Here is a 22,793-nt window from a genome sequence, read left to right on the forward strand (position 1 = left end):
CTTAACTAAAACCGCAGAATTCTATCGGGTGGTGGTTAATGCAATAGAAAGATTGACATTCATCGTAGCGTCAAGTAGCGAACGATACCAGGCCCGGAAACGAAGTGAAGCCTTGTGCTGACATAAAATGTATGCGTGGTACATATAACTAGATAACCCACCCAGCTGGGCAATCCTGCGTCGAATTTGACGGACGAACTATCCGCTGCGGTAAGCAACACAGTGCTCAAAAATAAAACACAAAGAGCCATTCAGTAGTTGTTTCGTTGTTCAATGTGGTGTACTAAGCGAAAATTGTCATTACATTATATGATCGATGCATAACTTTAAGGATGAAAGGGATATTGCAAAGCTGATGGTAATTCATTGACCACGTGCTATTAACAATTTAATAACAAATAACATTAAAAACTCAGTGAACACCGAAAGATGTGATTTTTGCGAGTTAGTGTTCATAGATCAACTTAGAAATAATATGGGCACATGGCACCGCCTTTCGATGTTTAGATAAGCTGGGTCGAAGAAGTAAAAAAAAAAACTTCTATACTTAGTCAGCTAAGTCCAGTGGATCAGGCAGAGGATCTGTTGTAGCTGATAATGATGTCTTCTTAAATCTGCATTCATGAACGTCGAGCGTCTGCTTTTTTTTGTCATAAATTGTTCTGACTATTAATTACGCAAAACAAGCACAATTCTCTTCTGCTTAGATTGAACACTTGAATCGTCGAGTTAGACAGATATGGTAATTAGAACTTGAGTATACTGAAACCTATCCAAATTTTTTCATATAAAAAGCTTCAGAGCCATAAATTATGATATTCTCTAGGCGAAGGGCCAAGTGAAAAATTACACATGCACAATGAATTTGTTTATTTCAATACTACAATTACTGCACGAGCTTAACAAGCGGGTATAGCCGGAAGATCGCATAAAAGGTAGTTTAGTCACGTTTCCTAGACTAAGCATACCGACTGTACCAGTTAAAGAAATATTATGTTTCGTTTACCTCATTGCTGGCAATCGTTTCAGCAATACAGGTATAATCCGACTCCACTCAATTATTTTTGAGAGCAAGAGACAGTCATCTTACGAGGTTATATACATTTATCTACATACACGTCCTTTAAGATCCATTCAGCTGGGTATATTTACAGAAAATGGCGTCGAAGTCATATAATGATATGATAACTATTTGGTGTCGTTCGCTGAGATCCTGTCGTCAATTAACAAGCAGTTTGTGGTTTTTAACAGTTTGCTAGTCATTTCTAGCACTAGCACAATTGATCTATCATACTTAGTCACAATAGGTCGAATTCGGAGAACGATATATATAGTTGAATTTGGGTTATACATGTAAACATATGTCGAATAGCTCGACGACGTATGCGTAGCGTGGAGCCCGTACTGTATGATGTACTTCTATACTTTATTATCAACGACCGCTCCCGTGATCTTCTCACTGGCCGTTGATCTGTGATTTGCGAGCCAAATCTATCACGACTGAACTTTGACCAAGGCTTCTAGATACTTGTTGGAACCTATCCGAGGCATACTTTTTATACGTCGATTTAGTGTATATGCTAGACTCGGCGGTAGCCGCCAGCTCGGCGAGTTTGCCAGCGGCGAATTCAAGGTCGGAGATTTGGTAGCGGCTGTATACCAACATAGTCGCGTCCCACTCAACCACCCCGGTTACGGCACCAGCTACCGATAAGGCGGCAGCTGCAATAGCTGACGGCTTGTAGTGTACCAGTGAATATTCATACAGTGCTAATTCGAGCAGGTATTTAGCATAGGTGTGGGTCGTAGAATCGGCTTTACCGGCCTTCGAGAAACGACGCAAAAAATGCGCAGTCAGCGGCTTAGCAAACTCGAACCCAAGGGTTTCCAGGACCATAAGTTCCATCCGAAGAATATCTTGAATAGTATAGGCACCATCACACATGTAAGCGAAATCGGCAGTAGACGGGAGATACATCTCCTCGCATTTGCATGCTACGAGCAAGCAGCTAACGCCTGCATATGTGAACGAAACACAAATGATAACCTTAGGGACAATAATTGTGAGAAATTGTTATTTGAAGAACCGCTATTCTAACTAAAAGAAAAACAAGATGGTATAGTGGCTCCCAACGGTATTCTATTTAAAGTGCGGCTATTTTCTGAAATAGTATTTCGATTGTTTGTTTCAATATGTCTAAAGGCTGTTTTACACGACACTAAACGACTGTTGTACTTATGGAATGAGTGTCAATACATGAAATGATAAAATATGCGAAAGCGAGGTGGCACAGCAATACCGAACTACCTATAAGCAAATTCTGAGCTATGGTTTCACTTAGATAGGACAGAAGGGAAAGTAAAAATAACGTCGACTCTACCTACCAACCAACTGGAATTTGTTACGACTGACTTCGTAGCTCGTGTTAGACATGAACCTGTCTAAAACAGACACGCCCATAAGAAGGGTCTCCTGCAGTAGACCGAAACGCTGCTGAAGTGATACAAGCCACTCCACGAGAATCATACGCATGTGCGGCCGCAATGTGGGGTGTTTTGAAAGATATCTAAAAGATACGTGGTCGACAAATGCAGTTCCCGTAATTAGCGATGTAACTTGCTCATTAGAAATCTTCCAAAAATTTTCAGGATTAGTCGACCTTCGACCATGATCCGCAGTAAAATAAAACACCGAAGCAAGAATCTTAAGTGAACCGAAATAAGGGCTTATTAAGAATTGTTGGACGATGTTCGTTTTAGCTTATAAAGTTCATGTATGCCTGATAAGTTTAATTCCTACAACCTCGCTTTACGGAGTGTATAAATAATATATAAAGGAATAGATGACAGACGATTATCCAATGATGATAATCTCGACAATAAATATAAGTGGCTTACTGAGGCTTGACGGTGTATTGGGTTTCTACGCGGAACAGGTGCTCATAGATGTCCTTAACGTAGTCGGCGCAAAATTCCAGATAATCTGCGTCTTCGAGATCAATATCAACAATATCAGCTGGTAGTGGAGCCGGCTTTATTGGGAGAGCGCTAATAGGCAATGGTTCTGTGTCGGACGGCGGCACCTCTTTACGAAATTCCTTTAGCGGCGGAACTTGAAGTTGTGATTTAACCTTTGTGCCTGTGCAGCGTACTGAGACATTTATGTCACGGGCGCTCAGCGCTAGGCGAGGCCGAGCTGACACCTTCTTCGTAACATTCTGCTGAAACAATTTACGGAATAACATGCTCTTATGATGCCCATAGTAAGGGTCCATTGTTCTCAAGTGTATAAAAAACGCAATAACCCGCTGGCAATATGCAGTCGCTAAAAAGACTTATTAGGGAGCCAAGAAAACCGCATGTGACCTCTTTTCGATTCTGTGAAATTTGAGCTTGTATGTTCGTAGAATGAATTCTGTAAGTACCCAGTCTTTCGATTTGCTATATGTAATTTTGTTAGCTTATTCGTAAGCCAGTAGCAATTTTTAATGAACAAGGGTAGCATAGAGACAAGGGAGTAAATAGTTCAGTTGCAAACCGTGTAGAAATGGGCGTGGATTGAAACGGCTGTTAGTCACCTGCGTATAGGTAACTTTTAAACGAGCTTTGTTGCGAATTAACTTATACACCATGTGAGTGCACTAATAGCCACAGGTCAGTTCGCTCTAAAAATTAATTCAAACTCGGCTCAAATCTGGCGCCAGTTCGGCTAGCTCGACGCCTCCGATGCAACCTCTCAGCTAGTTATACACCCCTGAGATATTCAGTAGAAACTACAATGATACAATCACGCACTATGCATAGCACGTCTATCCGTCTTTTTTGACCACATCATAGAAAACTTCTCACACAACTGCCAGTTCTGGAACGATGTCCACGTAGAAGCGATTATATGACTTCAAAGGTAATTTTTTGGTAAGGTCTTTATAGTGAACTTTTCGTGTGCTTAAGTACTAACATGTTAAGAGTTATCAGTATGCTTGGTATGATGTTCTTCTCTCAAAGTTTTACACAAGCACGTGGAAAAAATATGCCGGTATGTAACCCGGCAATGTTCTGTTTTTCCGTAGAGACAAGCGCATTTTATATTGACGATTTAAGTTGAAACATTAGTACAACAGTTACGAAATTTCAGGACCATCGCAGCACGTTCCATTATAATCTTCACATACTTGAGAAAGTGCAGTGTTAAAGCAAAACTCTATTTGAGCTTACAAATGCACAAATACGTTAATTATGAGTTATGATCACGTGAAACTACAAAGTGCACCACAATGAACGACTGAACCAATAACGTACCTTCGTATTCAAAACTTGCTGGTTTTCTTGATTGATGTTCAACTGGCATCTTTGCTGGAGCGCCATATTTGTCAAAAACCTGTAGATTTTGTTAGCGAAAAGGTTGACAATCCTATGATGAAAATTTTCTTAATCGCTTTAACCGCTTACGCTCGTAGTATACACTCTGACTTCAAACTAACGACTCCCGCCACTCAAAACCTAACTGCCAGTTGCCAACTGAGTGCAACCAACGGCCGGGGCGGAGCTTCGACGCGCGGCAAAATTTAAAATGATAACTAGTGACCTCTATACAGATGAAATACCTTGATAAAGTGTTACAACGGAATGCCCACTAACGAATTGACTTATAGGGCATCTGAGTTGAAAAGTGATCTATTAATTTTCGTAAAAGCGTACAGTGACCTTTTCATCGGACATGCAGCGCCATGAAGTGGTGAGTAAGATTTTCGTACTAATTCTTGTCAACGGAAAATCTAACTAATGTATTGATTATTTCAAATGTTTTCAAAACAAATTTCACTTAACGTATTCATTGTTTTTTAATGTGTCAACGTGGCCCAATATAGTTAAATAAGTGCCTTCCTTATACAAGCAAATGCATCAATATCACAGAAAACGTCTAAATAGCTATCGCTGTATTCTCGCATTGAGTAGCCAAAGACTGTCTTCAAGGCAAAAAGCAAGCATCGCAAATCTTCTCTTCGAGCCACTTCCTAACTTTTCTGAGGATGTCCTTAAGTAGAGATTAAGTAGAATCTAACAAAAGGCCTATTTCTTATTTTTTAAAAGAGCCAATTCCTTTATTTACGTGCAAAGCCCGTGCACTGCGCGTATGACTGTGGATCCTGGACGTGCGTTCTTTTCATAAACATAGAATAACTAGTACGTTAAGCATAGGTGCATCGTAAACAAGAGCTCGAACAAAAATTGTTGAACAAGTATATTTTTGGCCTCGTGGAAGACGACCCTATACGAACCTAGTTGTAAGTAGGCGATAGGCTTTATCTGCGTACGGCATATGGCGTGATCTCACGGCCGACATCGCATGTTGTGCCTCATACAACTAGGCAGTATAGTTTGTTGTATAACTGCCTTTAATCTAAAAATTGCTGTGTATCCTCACAAGAACGGTCACTTTCTCCAAATAATCTTAGAAATTTATGTGCATGTCTCCGAAGTCGGTGTAATCTAGCCTTGACAATGTACTACAAGACGAGTGTGCTCGAACAAATAAACGAACATTATTAGTACTTTAATTCCGTTCTAACTAGCTGTCGATCCAATTTTGTTTGTAGAATGAAATACAATACTTGTTAGATTTGATTTATCTAACTGACCGGTTGGGCACTGTTCCATTTTTTTAGCGTATTCCACCTCGTTCAGTGCAGAGGGCCTAGCCTTCTGATCAGCTATTTATAACACAAGCTCGAACGGGAATTGTGGATGTACTGCGTTACTCTTACATGATTACGGTACTATAGCCTGCGTGCTTTTTTCAACTCGCACAGGATCTAAGAAGAGTTGTAGAAAAAAATCCCCAGCGTTCTTTATTACGTCATTATCCTGTTGAATTTAATTGACGTTCAAGTAACTGCATGTTAATTCGAAGACTGTAAAATTCGAATTAACTTCTACAGCAACGAACATTGTTAGATCATGTGACGAATTTTCAGAGAGACTCAACGATCTTGACCTAATTTAAATTTACTTAATATTATAGACGCAACTAATTAGATTTTATATAGCCGTAGAAGCATGACGCACATAATGGAAAAAGGTTGGCGTTATTATTAACAGGCACAGGTAGATGATACTCGGTTGTATTAACGAGACTGTGCGATTATTATGATGATCCAGATGAGAAGTTGAGTAATGACACCTAGAGCAATTCTTCGGAAACTCCCTATAATTGATCTATGAATCTACGCTGTAACGAAGGGCTAACGAAAGGGAAGTTGCTACCAGCTGCAGGATGCAAACGTACAAAACAAGCATCAAATAAATATTAGATATATACTCGGTTGTAGAAAACATTTTCTGTGCAAGTGCGTCATGTTTACTGCTGAATGCATATGATTCTATTATTTTATATGCTTGATAACTCAAGATAAAACAGAAAGATGAATCCGATGAAAAAAATCCGCCATAGCAGCTTATAACTCCAGATGAATAGTTGAACGCCTAGAGCAAGGCAAATCTTCTGATTACTCTTCTTGGCTTGTGTAAGCTTTGTCGACATATAAGGAAACAGCTTACAAGGTCTCTGTCTCTCTGGTATGCACAATACAACGAAGTTTGCCGTTACAAATTACTGAACGAATTTCCGAGCAGGTTAAATGCACGTTCTTTTCATGCTTTTTTTCTGCATGACTGTGAGACTTGCAAAGAAAACTAAAATTTAAAGAGGCGGATGATACACTGTCCCGTGCCATTGCATGCACAGTAAAAACCTACTGCGTACAAAGGTGCTCAATCACTGTTTGGTTTTATAACAAAGATGATATAATTAATTCTATATTTTTGAGGTGTGAGCAAAAAATGAATGAAATTTTTAACCTTGTCGTTCTTTTTTTCACATTTTCTTTGTTTCTATTTTCTATCTCAGCAACGAGTCAAGCCGGTTAATAAAAACAATACAAATATATGAAAAAGGGAAATCAGGAAGTGAAAGACAAAAAAACACGTGTGTGTTTTGGCTGTGAGGAAAAAAGGATAACAAATTTCTAGGAATTTTTTTGTGACTCTCGACATCCAGAGAAAGTATTCTATCCTACATTAAGGTTTACATCTTTTAAAGCACGGAATGACCGTCACGTATCACTAATCTCCGTAAATGTCGCATAGCACCCTTTCCGCCTCTATTTGTACGAGGAGAACGCGCTTTTTTAATAAACGGCAGTTTTTTTTTTCTTACAACAACATAATTCATGACGTCCAGTGCTGAGTACACTCAGGACGGCACACGACTTTGTAAAGTATTGCTCATTAATGCGTTATTTTGAAATGTTACAGGCACTCATCATTCAGTAGTGTTGCTGGTTGGGAGTCCTAATAATTGTCGCTTTGTTGCAATCGCGCTATTATATCATAGGTCTGAAAATTGATGTGTATATTCTTTACAGGACTGGAAATACTTGGAAACAAGCGGACGATTTGAAAAATAAGAGGACCTCAAGGACATCAATTGCACTGAAGGTGGTGTTTGGTATTACTATTTAATAGAGGAACAGGATTCCAATTTCATTGAAACAGACGTTGAATAAAAAAGCGAAATAGAGGTTTCAGATGATGAGACTGAGACAGACGATGTGTAAGACGTCGAGGATCAGGAAGATAACTGTGTATATATACATTAGCGCAAATTCATGCAAAGAAAAATCCATTAAAAACGTGTATACGAAAGGAAATAATGACTGGAAACGTTAAAACAATCGGAATCATACAGTTTGATTGTTACAATTCCATTGCGGGGCAATTTTTGCGATGAGAGTCTGATCTTGACAGATGGTTCTCTTTTAGCAATGTCAGTTAACTAAGCTGTAACTTTTAAGTAAGTAAACACTTATTATTATATTAGTTATTATATATTATATTAGTAATTAAAATATATAAAAGGTGTCAAAACATTATAGTACTAAATAATCAAGTCAAAGATTGTATAGAAAATATGAATGGCATGGATGCCAAGCTACTTCTATATGTTGGATTCACAAATACCATCGGTGCCGAATAATAGCTAGAAGTGGCGCAATCCATAACAAACCCACAAAGGTTTTTTATTAAGTATGTCGCTTGATGGTGTTAAGCATATCGGACTGAGTTCATCAAAATAGGCCCATCGCTCCCTCACATATCCGGATTTCAAAAGCAGTTTATCTCACATAACTAAAGCGATTATTGATCACGTTAGTTTCTCAAAAGTTAACAATATTGTCCTAAGATGCCCTTGAGCTATTTATGTGATAAGACTAATCGACCTTCGAAGCGGGTCGTTTGTTAATATTCCAGGATGCTTAAACGCAATAATTAACAAAACCTTAATACGCTGCCAAACTTCTATAGTCTTCCAGGCGACTGAAAACATACTAGACTATATTTATATGTGCGAGTGTCTATCGGGCCACCTATAATCATATATGAAAAGGTGTAACAGACAAGATGGCAGTTCTTCTGCCCATTTCAACTGTTCTTTTTAGGTAAAAGGTCCAATTCAATAATCCTTTACAACAGAAATCTCACGTAGGATCTGCCCTAAATACGACGAATGGGATTTAATATAGCTAACGATTTCTGTCCTAGTAGCAGGGAACACATTTGTTTGCGCGACTGCAATGACTTGTTGTGTGTACCATAGTCTGATAAAATACGGGTATCACGCGACTAACTCGAGGTCAAAATTCGTTATAATTATGTAATCAATACTAAAATAAATCAAAGCTTTTTGTCGAGACATTATTGAAACTGCTTCGCCACCTTTTTTTAATTAATAAAACTTAATTAATAGCGTCACGGTCGTAATAGAACATACGCGCCGCTGGAGGATTAGTGGTCGAATTCCTTGACCGGAGTGGTAACATATGCATATACATAGGGACAAGTTAATTATTTTTGTTAACATTTTATTAAATTTTTATTCGTATTTTTATCAGTAGACCATGTCTGGACCTCTGCGATGAGCTGAAAGCTACGTGGCGTAAAAAGCTATTCTGAACACCGGCTGAAAGATCGATCCATCTTTTTTTAATTATCAGACTCAGTTAAATCACTAAGCTTAAGAAGACGTAAACATTTTAAATTAAACATAGACGTATTTCGTTACGAGCCAGAAAGGGCCAGTCGTGTCCCGTGGAAGTACCCGGCGTAAAACTCAAAACATTTTCTTACACAGTTTACATTTTAATTGCAAAAGATCAACGCATTATAATCGTAGCCATTCGATTATGAACTGTCACAACAACACCAGCAGTTTACTGCTTAAAAACGCCAGCGGTTTTGCATCCCACACTATTATATGCCAAGCAGTATATCCTAAGGGGTGAAGCACTGTTCGCCTACAGTCGTAGCCAGACTGGAAGAAGTCTCGCCTAGTGTATTTTAATTATATTAATCGGGTTCCTCTTTGTTTACCTTCCGTACTATTCGCAATCGCTCTGCAGTGAAGGATCGAGAAGTAGACATACCACTTGAAAAGATAACACGAGACATTACGTAAGTGTTTCGATCAAGCCTAGAGTTTTTTTGTATAGCATATAAATTGGCTTATTAATAATAGATACTCAAATGTGGACTATGTATTTTGGAGGGTCAAGAGTGGTAAAAGATCAGGATGACAATCTATATCACTTCGAATCATATAAATCCGTGCGTTTTTTTCTTGAGTCAAGTATAGTTTGGCTATTAGTAATTATCGGCTAGCTGAGCGTTAGAAAGGACACTTGCAATTTCAGCAAGGCCGTTGTTGACGATCATGGACAAATGAAGCACGATCATGGTACAACGAAGGACTTCAAGTAAAACACCATCGCCTTCAAATAAACATGCTAAACAAAGCCTTTTGTCGGTAATTGAGATTACCTGATAGCATCAGCTTAAGGACTTAGCATAATCAGGTATGTTCTCCTAGGACACATACGCATCTTATCACAGTAATTGAAATCGAGGGGTAAGGAAGAAAGGTTACTAATAGTTCTAGGCGCTTAGGGATTTAACTTGACTAGACCGTGCGGGGCACAAAGCACATAAGGAACGTGGTAGCCGGGGCTGAGTAAGTATCTAACAAAAATCAGCATGCATACAGACTCGTTTTGGAAGTAACTATCCTGCAGGATATGAAGGGGACGACAGCTGACATAGAAGGACCGGGCAGACAACGCAAGAAAAAATCTGCTTGGCGAATGACACAGCTATTGGACTGTGATTCCTCTCCATGCCCCTGGAGCAGCTGTGAAGAAGGTTATATTGAACATTAGAAAGAGGTCAAAAGACGAACTATTGTACTTCTTCACGTAAGGGTATAAGCTGTTTCAGCACAATCTGCATCATATAAGGACGGCTTATTTGGTACGGACGCAGCAAAAAGCGCTGCACGCCTTGGCGCGATGCTAGAACACAGGACAACCACATTTTCTAACCAAAAGATAATCGGAGCTTTGAGAGGATTTCTAAGGGGCTTTGTGTGTTGTACATCAAGAGATCGTTGGGACAGCGAGAACAGACTGACCAGGCAGCTCCTTAAAGAGAAGAACAAACAAAGATTAGATTAAATAAATTCCTAAAAGGGAAAAAACATGTTAACAAGTCGGGTATGCCAGCAGAATGAAGAGGCTCCTACTTTCTCCTTTAGGAACCTAGCTCGCCTATTATGGTGAAAAATGCAACTGAAGTGGGCCCGGCTCGTCGATCCGGAAGCACGCGCTGCTCTTTTCTGTCAGGTCAAATTTAAGTGACTGTTATCATACACTTTTAAATGATAACATTTGTGTTTAACCTTTTATTTTTTTTATTATAATATTATCCCATCGGCATTACTGCCGTATACATTCAAAAAGAAAAAAAGGTCAAGCTACTTATGTTTAATTCTCGAAGCAGATGCCTGTGGAGCAATATTAATTCAGGTAGAGACATTGAATCGATGAACAAAGGTGTGCTGATAACACAGACTAATATCCTGGTAACATGAAGTCAAGAGTTTCTCTTGTAATCACCAGTAATATTTGCAGATTTCTATACAAGAACCTATGCTGAAACGACTTCTGCCAAAAAATGCTATTATATATCATCTAATCCTTTAAATGGTAGAATTTTATTCTTAGTGGTACACAGTACTCAATAGTACTCTTTTGCCTTACCCCGCTCTTCTATTAAGATATCCGCTTCAAAGACCAGAGAGAATTTAAGAGTCACACGCTTTCTTTGGCGTAGCAAAATAGCTCTAATATTATATGATTAGATGTACATGTTGATGTTTTCTTCGTTCCGGTTTTAAAAAAGTCCTTATTTTAGGTGCTGTCACAAAATGTATATCTTAATCGTTGGATTTTACAAGACAAATACAGTGTTATTCTGGGGCATGCAACGGTCTGTGCTTGGTGCTAGGTTTACAATCTGGGTTTGCTACCTCACTAGGAAATTTTATAGGTCTATTCGGGGGATCTCAAGGCTTCAACATGCCGTTGAGTATTTTTTAGCTCTTTAACTGGTCGGCTCCTTCAAGCAGATATTTTCCCAACTGAGCTACTTTTAGGTTTAACTAAAGATCAACTCTTCGTTGGTGTGTGGCTCTTCGACTAATATGCACGATGGTTGCAAATTATTTATTTATTGGCTGTCGGTTTGGTGTAACTGGCGCATCGATAACATCATTGGCTATTTAACGTAAAGACGCGTGAAGCGGTCTAGGTTCAAAGCCGGACGGTAACGTACTCTATTTTGTATTGGAAGAACCAACCGCTTGAAGAAATAGTAGTAGCACCGAACCTAATATTCGACGCAGTTAATCATCGATTATAGTTTTGATATGTAATGTTGAAGTGTAATAGCAGTTAGACAAGGTCCTCCCCGTGATAGTATAGTAGTTAACGTATTTAGCTGCTAAACTTATGGACACATCATGGTCGAAGTTCAAGTTCAGGTGCGGACACTCTTCGTTTTGTTATATTGAGCGTCAGCTATTTACCCCAATGCCTAACGACTTGAATGCCGGATTTTAAACACGAAACACCTGGATAAGAGCTAGTCAAAATGAGAAAGGAATAATGTCTAACGGTTGCTATAAAGCAGATGACAGATGGACCGGTGGACATTTATGGCTTCTTTCAGGTTCATTTGTAGGAGCGATGAAGAGGATTCATATATCTAGCCTGGACTAAGCAAGTCGCCGTATAACTTGCTGATAGCTATTGCATGTTACCTAAAATTGTCGGGTACTTCAGCTTCATGATCTTCCTTCACGCTAGTTGGTCCATTTTGCTCCTCAATTCCTTGCAGTTCATTAAGACAACTTCCCTAGCAAGTTCAATATTTCCGTCACTTTTGCTAGCGCATCCTGGATATCGACGATATCGTACCCTTGTAGCCTTTAAAATACAGAGAGCATAGAAATTTGTTAAATAAACGAGACCGCAGTTACAACTAATATCTCTCACACAACTTCGTGTATGCATCGTTGTTCTCAATGCAACTTATGAACTCATATGGAACGTATCTACCGCGTTCAACTAGTTAGCCGTCATCACAGATATTGCTGGCCGGATTTATCATTCGCGGCGTCCGCCACACGCGTCAACATGAACACAGTCCTATAAACTAAGAGACTAATGCGATACAAATAAATATTGTTATAGTTTAGATTGATCAATTCATTCGGTTTTTCAATATCTTCTCGTGAAGGTTGGCATTTCTCATATCCATTGTAACAGAACAACTAACGCGCTGTTAAAATAATGAAAAATGCAAGTTGAACATAGCTTCTGCAACCGGGATCCACTGTTAATTAGTGTTCATAAAACGTAGATCTCTTTAGAGAGCTAAGTTAGTAACAAACTAACGTCATTCATAGGCACCGGTTTACGGTCATGAAAAATATTCCATAGTAGACAGGGCAAAGGCTTTAGCTAAATTAAGAGAGGGCATGTGTGAAGCTAAAGGGAATCATTTACTAAATATACTTTGATACGCACAGCTTGAAAAGGCTTCTCAATGTGTTTCTGCGATCCATCACATCATCCACTTGATTTTTTGAAAGGCACTCCCTCTTAGAATTTAGGTTTAATGAGCAGACCTTTGACGGTTCAAGTTCGCTGATATTGCCGCCGTCATTGAAAGACGTGTTGTCAATTAAGTGCATGAGCTCTATTGAGCTCCTTAGCGGGTCTCTTACCGCCGTTTTCGTGAAGCACACCCACTGACTTCCTCGCTTCAAGCATTAAAAGTACGTCAAAAAGAATAATAGAAAACCTGAATTTCCTGAGCTTACTTATATGAAGAGTGTATTTTAAGATTTTACCACGCAGAAAATGTTTCAATATTAAGAAAGATTATTCACATATACATACACAATGCAGTTTTTTTGGTGGCAAAGGATGGGTTGGTGCATATTTAATGTTCCTTCTCGTTGTAATGTACCTGGGGCATGATCACTTAATACTGACCCCTTAGTAGCTGCTTTTCTGGGGTGGTCTCCTTTGTGCTCATTTCTCTGAGCGGCTAGCGGCAGTATCGCCGATTGCCTAAAATTTAGTTTGGTATAAAAAAAAAAGTGAGTATTCAAATTATCCTCATAACCCTGGCCATCAAAAACAATTCATTCGAATTTAATGCCAGAAGTCGATCAATACGAAAAAGTTCGCATGACTGGGCCGGTATCTCGGACCCTACGTGATTCAAAAGATTGCTAACAATCAATGTGTCGTTTTCTCTCTCTATCTCTCTCTACAAGTACAGGTACGTACCCCACAGTAGAGCTGGCGTTTCTATCAAAAGATAAAATCCGAAAAGGTTTTTGAATGTTGTGGCGATTTTGAACATTGGCTTGGCCATTTCCATTTAGCTGCGTATAGCGCCACTTCGGGCGATATACGCGCTCCTATTGTACTTGTTGTTAGTTGCCATCATCATCATTTATGTTACTCAGCATAATGTATACAACGTCATGGCAAGAGCTCATAGTTTAGTAAAACGATTGGAAATAGGAGAAAGTAACGCTTCTGGAAATAGTGTGAATCTACTAAGGAAGTAGAGAAATAATCCCTGACTCAATGTGTATATTTTATACGTATTTGGTCTGCTGGTTTCATTACCTGTTTCAAGCCGGTTTTCAAGATCAGGTACGATCTCGTTCTGCTCAGTGGTGCCACTCGGCCCTGTGACTTACCATCGTGCCGTTACTGTGTTACATACGAATACATCCCTAACTATATGAGACTCAGATTGTAGGCGCTTACCCGGGATGCAATTGTTGGAGCTCGGTTGTCTACCAGGCTGCGGCGGTAGCCCATCTTCTGGATCATATCTAAAGAGTTCTGCGGAAGCATTCTCAATAAGCTGCAAATTTCAGTATAGTAAGGAATGTAACAGAGCCAGCGAGCACATCAAGCTATAATGTCATCATTTATTCAAACTAATCTAATGTAAAACATAGAACCGCTTGAATTGTAAGTCAGGTTTCTGTTTATGCGTGTTTGATACCGGTGGACTGCGGCTGTGGATTTTGAGAAACAGGCTCTATACTACATTTAACCTGTGGGAATCGGTGGAAGCTTTAGCTTTACAAGGCAGGTTTGATAGTATACTGATAACACCAGTTTAGTCACGTTCAAGTAATAAGCATTCTATGTCAAATCTAAAGCTTAGCGCGCGGTATATTTGAAAAAATTCTTTTTTAGGTACCATGCTATATGACTACGTACCCTTCAAAGGGATCACAAGGTATTAACAAAGACTTAAGCTTAGCTTTGCCGCTTTCTTTTAAAAGGTGCGTCATTGAAGAGTGAACTTCATTGCCGACCTTCGCCTTTTTCCGGCTCGTTGGCTCTTAGAAACCGTTTATTTCGCTATTTTGAATCAATTTCTTCTGCTTTTCGCGCTCTTTATTAGAGCAGTTTTCGCCAGCAGTCACATCTTCCTTCCTGCTGAAAACTTCCTCCTTGACACTATCTAAATCTGTAGTTTGTTTCTTTTTATTATCAGTACTGCTAAGGTTATTAACAAACTATCATATGATCAGGCAATATCGCATTCGATTCAAATTTTTTTCCAAAAATATCCTCAATAGAAACCTATGTAAATGTGACAGTAATACAGTTTTTCTTAATATTAGTATTTCGCGCTGTATTACCCTGAGGACATCAAAAATGTTCGAGGCTATTGCTGTAGAGGTATTTGGCCCATGAAACTTCTGCCTGACCTTTTTTTACTATTAAAATTATATATATATATATATATATATATATATATTTTTTTTTAACGTTTTAACTGCTATCGTGTTGCTTATATCCTGCCTTCTGTGTACTGTATCCTTAAATTGATTATTTGAAAAACCCAGTGTGTTAAAGAAAAATAATTTATAACATTTTTCACCATAGTTGCAACCTAAATTTCATGGTTTGCTCAAACGGGACTCGAAAATAAAATTGGGCGATTAAGTATTGATTTTTTGTGATCGTTTTGTGTAAAAATACTATTAATACTAGCATCATCGAATGCGTACCTGGAATATGAATTTCACCATCCTGATTGGAATATTTTTTGTTTTGGACCTCGTTCTCTTTAGTGTCATCCAGGTCTGTATAAATAACCCAGTAGGTAATCAATGTAAGATAAATAAATGTTGTTAGCATTTACACAAACGCCAATACTATGCCATAATGTATATGTGAGCAGATAAGTACTTCGCCAGAATTAGTTATAGACATATCTTTACAACGCAACCGAAAACGATATGCATTTATAATCTGAATTTATGAAGAACTAAAATATTTATCTTTCTTTTCTGCAAAATACCTGCCCCATTGTATCGAAGAAACTGTTACAATTTATCAAACCCAGCCTATTCTAAAATGTATGCACTATATAATAAGCAACCTTCCACCGGTCCCTACCAGGCAAAGTTTATGGAGAGAGATTTAGACACTTTTTACGAATAAAATGTAGTTCTAAGAAGTAACGAATCTAATTTTAATAGTTTTATTTCAGAGCATTAAAATTGTTTGTCTTATCTGGCTCGCTAATTTCAGTATCTTCGTTCTAATGCCTTTTATCTTTGGCTATAGTCTTCTCAATGTTATTCCTTGCGTCACTCGAGTTTGCGGTTTCTTGTCCTTGGTAATTGTTAATAAGGGCACAATTACCAAGCAAGTCTGCACTGACAAATAAGCTATTTATTTAAGTGTAGAGTCACAGCGAATAGTAATACAATTTAGAAAACAATATTTCATTGATCTTTTCGACCCTTCCGTATTCTATAACAAGTGGAAACAACGCGTTACTTTGAAGCGCCGTTTGACCCGTTTAGTTGCGATTCAATCAACAAAATTTTACACGTGCAGATGCTTGTGATAAAACTGCAGCATACTGAAAAGATTCAATCCTTAAGCGTGTGCGCAATAGGAACATTCAATAACGCATTGCCGAAAACCAAAAAGAATTATAAAAAAAGTAACTCTCTGAATAATGCTGCAGTTGTATCGTGCGTGCTCGCTGCATGATATGCATACCTTTACTGGTGTTTTGCCCTCCCCTGTTAATTGTGTTCTCTTTGCTGCTTGTCGTGGGGTAAGCTAGTTCCATCGTTTGTGGCTTCTTACTATTAACTGCAAGAATACCACTATTATTAAACCCTCTAATAGAAAAATGCTAATTTTATCGACCGAGAATTGAATGAGGAAATACAGAGAGACTTTATCGACATCTCTGGTCTTATCTCTTAAAAAATTCAGCGATCTGTCAGTTTTTTCACAAAACTAATTTTGTGGAGGCCGATTAACGTAACTCAGTTAATTAAACCAAATTGCGTTTGAATTTAGGCGTAGATGCAATCTCTTTTGTACCGGGAGCCAGCTCGTTAACGAGCTGGCTCCCGGTACAACCAATCGTTAACGGTAGTACCGGACACAAAAACTGAAACACTTATTTATTTACTGATAAGCAGCCGCTAAAAGGTAAGGGTCACGAGCAGACCTGATGTCAGCAAAGAGCTGTAAAACTGAATTTCATTATTATAGTGAGAAGTAGTACTCTCCACTATATATATAATCATTTTAGTTGGCTGTGAAAAGCACGCAATGAGCGAGAGTATTCAATCATAATTATTTAATGCTTGGCTAGTTGCCCAGCGTTATGCGTGCACAAATATATGTGTGATATACCCATATTTCTATCGTAATATTTAAATAAAAAAGATGACTACGTACCTCTGCTCATTAGCTACGTTAATACGAACTTCAACATTTTCACGAAATCTAAATTATTTAATATATGTGGATGGTCAACAGATTTAGGTATTCAAATAGATAGCAATACGCTATAATATTTCACATTGGGATGGCGTAGCAGCAACAATGGCACCTTGGGTTCTAGGATTTCAGTAGAGCATAGGTTTATTTTATCTTTTTTTTTTTAGGTTTTAGAAGAAGTTTATTATAATTATTATTTATTTTAGCAGCAAACGAAGCACACGCATGATGGTAGATTGAGGATGGCCGTCATATTTTTGTGTAGTTACCAATTTTTGTTGAACCGTTGTTGGCTCGCCACCTGTTTGTCCTCTCAGAATCTCACAATTCCTGGCTTGGAAACATCCTGTCGCCGGGTGATTTTCTTCATTTTGGCCCGACTAGGTCCTGCATAGGGATCTTGTAAGTAAACGCCGGCTACCATCGTCAGGGACGAGTGTTACAATAACCTCATCGAGCTTCCGTTTCATCGTAAAACCTAATGTTTTGTTTTCTTCGCTTCCATTTAAACCTCTCTCATAACCATAATCCAATCTTTCGCCAACTGTCACAGTTGGAACAAGACCCACAGTCAATTCTGTAATGTATGAAAAGCCACAAGAACGTATATTTGTACATATACATAAGAACGAGTTTTTCAAAGGAAGCTTGATTGTCATGAAGTGTATTATTCAGGAAATTGACTGCACTTAATAATATATCGTTAAACAATTTGCGACAACTAAAGATAGACTAAAGAATGTATATGTGTGTTTAGAATTTGATGCATCATTTCACTCAAAGTTATCATCATTTATTTCACAATACTACATGATTTTTACAAGTTCACTCGATTTTATTGATCTCAACGAACTGCTAGGCAAAAGGTTGCTAAAGGCCTGGCAATCCTACGACTGGTACAGCTGGCAGAGTTTGCTATTGTGACGGCTGTTGCAGATGAGGCGTGAAAAGCGATGAGGAGTCGTTGCCACTTTTGTTCTGCTGCTCTTGTTCACTGTGAACCCAGGGGTTTGAAGGAAGCATTGAACCTTGCGAAGTTAGCCATCAGTATTATCCACAGCGAAGTATTACTTACAAATGCATTTGCTGCGCGTGGGTTCTCTGTCATGGCTGAAACGTTTTTCAATGTTCACCCTGCAAAACTAGAATCAGGATCAGCAGTAGCAGATCTTTGGATATGTGTTTATTAAAAGCGAAAGATAACAACATATTCGGATAATTCAAGCTAATTCGGAAATAAGAATACGGAAAGTTTGCATATACTGTACACTGGGGAAAAGGTGAACATTTTTTAAAGCATTATGGTACGCAGTGTACAAATAACAACCAAGCCAGTTGTATGAGATTCCCAACTAATGAAGCAATGGATAACAGTAAATTAGTACGGCTCTGCGTTACAACGATGCTAATAGTTAACACCAATTCAAATCCAAGTGCTGCTTCCAAAGAAGCAAACCGTTGAGTATCAACCCATGTATATACAAAAAATGAATTTATTTGTCTTTTATATTATTTACCTCAGCTTGCTTAAACATTTTAAGTTGTTGGGTCTTTAACAATAGATATACATTAAATAGCCCTTAATAATTAATAAGATGATTTAGGAAAGACAGAAGTTTTTGATAACCCATTGACCCATATTGGAATAATTTTGATAAAAAAATTATCCCAATATGACTTACATCGACATCCTGTCTGCCTCAGAGGACCACTATTCGATGACGTACCGTGTCGCTATGTCTCTTGATACGCACGTCTTTAACAAGGTTTGCAGTCCTTTTTCAACACCGATCTGCTAAGTATTGAAATGGAAACTCGAGTGAGACGACCTTCATCAGTTCTTACTTTTTTCTTGAAAGGTTATAATTACCCGTCGTGAAATAAAGAAGAGAGTTTTGCCTCGAAACATGTCGGGACGTTTCTATACTTGCGCATTTCTGATTGAAACGCTCCGACGGATTTGATCGAACTTGATCTATGTAATACCTACCACCAGTATTGCTTACGCCCATATCAGTTAAATTTCTTTCATATCTGCTATTCGATAAACAACAAATTGATGCCTACCTCCTGTCGACATCTTCCTGGTACTCTTCTAGAAAAAAAATAGGTAATTCTTTGTTCTGGTAGACTCGTAGTGCATCATACGTATATTTCCACACTTATAATTTTGGTAGAGAATGAAAGTTACCCAACTAGTTTGGTCCCACACATGCGGAAAGCTCTTCACTATCGAAGGCAAACTAACTATCAATAGCCTGTAGCAGGCTAGATCGTTTATTGTATGATCACGTTAAATAAAATAGTCTAATAAAGCGTGTCTAATATTTACATTTTCCGTTGACGAGCGAACCACGAACAATTTTAACAACGCATGTTGACAGTCCTTAAATGATGAAATTCTTCCACAACATAGAAGAATTCTTTAGTCTTTTTCTACCACTATTCATTCAGTGAACATGAATGAATATTTACATGTCTTGCGTACATCAATCATAATATGCACCAATTAAAACACAATCCCAGATCCCTCAGCTAATTTCTTTGGGCAGTATCGACACTAGCAACCTAATTAGTTCTTGAAGGTTTCTAAGAAGAACAACGCCTGACAGGAGAAAGAGGCTGCTGCTGGATGATGTTCAATGCACCAGAGCGCACTCTGGCCACCGTCCACTCAACAACAAATGCATTTCGAATGTGTGTCTATTAAAAGGATGCATCTGTAAAAAAAAAGGGGGGAAAGACGAGAGAGTTATCAAATGTGCATGCACCGAAAAGTAAAAAATATCAATATTAATGCCACAATCTAAGTATACTATTCTCGGCACAGTACAGATGAAAAATACGATAAGCAGACAGTTTAAATAAGTGAAAGCTTATAGTTGGAAAAATGTTGATTTACACTAGAAGAAAAACGTTGCTTATGGTCTCTATAGGCTAATAAACTAAGACGGAATTAAACGCGACCCAACAGAGAATTTAATCGACAAATTCAATGAGCGCCGTAGTAGTAGACGTTTTGCTTAATCGGGGCTTTAGAAGTAGCATGTTAACACGTTAATACAAGATATTATCTATACCACTACAGGAATGCGATCAATAAATGGTGTAGATAATTGCTACAATTCGCTTAATGAATGGTACAATTTATTAGTACACATAATCACATATCAGGAATCTCTAACTAATAATCGTACTGCTTTCCCATTGCTAGCTACAACTAAAAAAAACACCACTCATAAATTATTTTTCAAACATTCTCTTTTATTTTTTCTCACGCATAAATACTAACTGTTCGTAATGGTATGTAAGTATAAGTAGATCGTTAAATAAACACAACGACTAATTTTATCGTTCGTTTCTAAGCTTCTTGTCAATGCAGACGGCTAAAGCCATAATATTTTTTGATATAATAAATAAAAACAGCTTTTGTTAATTGTTCACGTTCAAAAAGATCATTGTGAATTATAGCGTTATGGCGACTCGAGAGGGAAATATAAAACTCCTAAAGTAGCCTATCAACACTCGAGGTTTGTGATATTGTACTAAATACGTATATATAATCTGTATTTAGGAGTCTACCGCGCAGATATTAATAATATGTCTCTTTGAATACCCACTATATGTTTGATATTCATGTATAGCGCCTACGCACCCTACTTATTGCAACACCGGCTGTAGAATAATATTTCAATCCGATATCATATCAGAGGTTCATGCGCTAGTTCTTCAATAGCTAAGGGATGCGTTCCAGAATCACTTTGCTTCCTGCGATAATCTAAACAATGTACTGAAACTTAGTCGTCGCGAACCTTCCGTACATGGCGTTCAAGGGTTTGTTCTCATTTGCAGCGGTAGTAGATTTAAAACAACCGAAGCAAAAATATTCACCTTGTGGAAATCTCTACAAACGTTAAACTTCACGGGTTTAGCCCACCATTTGCGTTTTAATTTCACCGCTCGACAGAACTCTGTCAAGTATATAACTGTCCTTCATAAAAGCTGGCAAACTTCCTGTACGTTTATAAATCTTCCTATCTTCCGGGACAGGCAAAGCTCTCATGATTAACCGTCATCTATTCTAATTAAATTAGTTGCATGTATGGTCATCACGGGGTCTTTCAAAATCTTAAGTGACTAAAGCACTTGGCCAACTTCATTACGTAAACGAATGCATATAGTTATTTTCATAATATTAAATTAGTTTATAATATTAAACATTGGTCTTTCTAAGACGGTTGACACCAAAACTAGTTCCATTTTGTTGACTGTTTCACCATCGAACTGAAAAAGGATATTGCAGTTTTTAACGCTTGGATGCAGAAAAACATTAGTAGATACTAAAGTAATTTAAGTCCACTTCAGGAAATCGTAGTAGAAAAAATAGAACTTTTGTATGCAGTTTTTCCAGTACTCAAGTGCATAATTCGGAAACTGTAAAGGCTTAAATAATAAATCAATTCTTGAACAAATCCATTCCAGATTTTGTATGTCTACATAAAGCATCATAATAGTAAGAATAATTATAACAATATTTATGCTTTTTCGACTACCTTTCTCTATAAATAGTATTCACCTAGCGCCACAGGCGCAATCCTTTCAGCAGGAGTACTGCTGCTGCGGAAAAGTTATAGTCCCATCGGTGCATCAAAAAACTAAAATGTTGAGTTATCATCATACAATACACCGAATAAAAACGCGGCACTTGAACAAAAATTATGTAGTTACCGAAGTTATCGGTTACATATCTAATCGGTTACACATCATATTTAATGCGTATCATTGGTTTTTATTAATAAAGCAAGGCGTCAAATGTAAAGATTTTAAAACTTTCATAGGCTTCAATTCGAAGTACTCGAAAATATCGAATCTGCTGTTTCGTCGGAATGCTCAATGAAATAAAACATAATTTTCCATACTGGCAGATAAACTTGCTTGCGAGGAGTCCATTTACTTTTTTCAAGCGAGCTATAAAAATATGTCAGAAATGGCATATCAACAGTAGCATATCAGAAAATCTTTGACTGAAAAACGAAGGGTTAATTAATTCGAGTCGACCAAAGTCTTAAATTAGACGCTATGGCTGTCTCGTATAGGCTAGCCTTTCAGTGAGTCTAGAAAACTTTAATGGTTGACCTTGATTCGACATAGGATCCCCAAATCGATCGGTTCCTTCCTAGAACGCCCCCAATTGAAAAACCTCTGCAAAATTTGGATTCCTAACATTCGACACTGAAAAGGAATTTCAAAGGTTCGGCTTAATTTAGCTGCTTACTTTCAACTACCAGTCTGGCCTTGAGGAGCTTGAGGCTTGTGAGCTTACTAAAGCATGTCAAATACAATTTGAAATACATTAGTCTCCAAGAGTCATGCGTGGGAAGGAGGCCATGTTTGAACAATAAAGCAGTTACGCCAAAGCTACTGCAGGTAAAGAGAAAAAGATGCTTGTGTTAAGAGGACTTAGTTCAAAAACACTTTAGACATTTAAATTGTACATTTAGTTGCTTTCGTCTTCTGATAAGCTATTCACTAATTGAGTTG

The 22,793-nt window shown here is 38.0% G+C and overlaps 1 protein-coding gene and 1 long non-coding RNA gene across 2 annotated transcripts; one reads left to right on the forward strand and one right to left on the reverse strand.

The window, feature by feature from the left end:
* Window positions 1-853: 853 nt before the first annotated feature.
* Window positions 854-4,440, reverse strand: LOC147757485 (G2/mitotic-specific cyclin-B-like). The gene is made up of 4 exons (XM_086982109.1): window positions 4,300-4,440; window positions 2,899-3,218; window positions 2,386-2,567; window positions 854-2,016 (listed from the first exon to the last, which is right to left on the reverse strand). Exons 1-4 carry the CDS (start codon window positions 4,363-4,365, stop codon window positions 1,457-1,459), a joined length of 1,128 nt encoding a protein of 375 aa, XP_086838235.1. The 5' UTR covers window positions 4,366-4,440; the 3' UTR covers window positions 854-1,456.
* LOC147757486 (uncharacterized) lies at window positions 3,424-8,763 on the forward strand. The gene is made up of 3 exons (XR_015322541.1): window positions 3,424-3,904; window positions 4,136-4,735; window positions 7,425-8,763. It is a non-coding gene; the product is annotated as an uncharacterized LOC147757486 (long non-coding RNA).
* Window positions 8,764-22,793: the final 14,030 nt, after the last annotated feature.

The sequence above is a fragment of the Varroa destructor genome, unplaced genomic scaffold (genome assembly GCF_002443255.2).
Source record: "Varroa destructor unplaced genomic scaffold, Vdes_3.0 BEIS01000002.1, whole genome shotgun sequence".
Lineage (NCBI taxonomy): Eukaryota > Metazoa > Arthropoda > Arachnida > Mesostigmata > Varroidae > Varroa > Varroa destructor.

Bases quoted from the DNA above. Each gene is read 5' to 3' on its own strand.
- LOC147757485 (XM_086982109.1), bottom strand. From the start codon at position 4,365: ATGGCGCTCCAGCAAAGATGCCAGTTGAACATCAATCAAGAAAACCAG. The intron at 3,219-4,299 runs GTACGTTATTGG...TTGTTTCAGCAG, and splicing joins AGCAAGTTTTGAATACGAAG to AATGTTACGAAGAAGGTGTC. The intron at 2,568-2,898 runs GTAAGCCACTTA...CGTATCTTTTAG, and splicing joins CAATACACCGTCAAGCCTCA to ATATCTTTCAAAACACCCCA.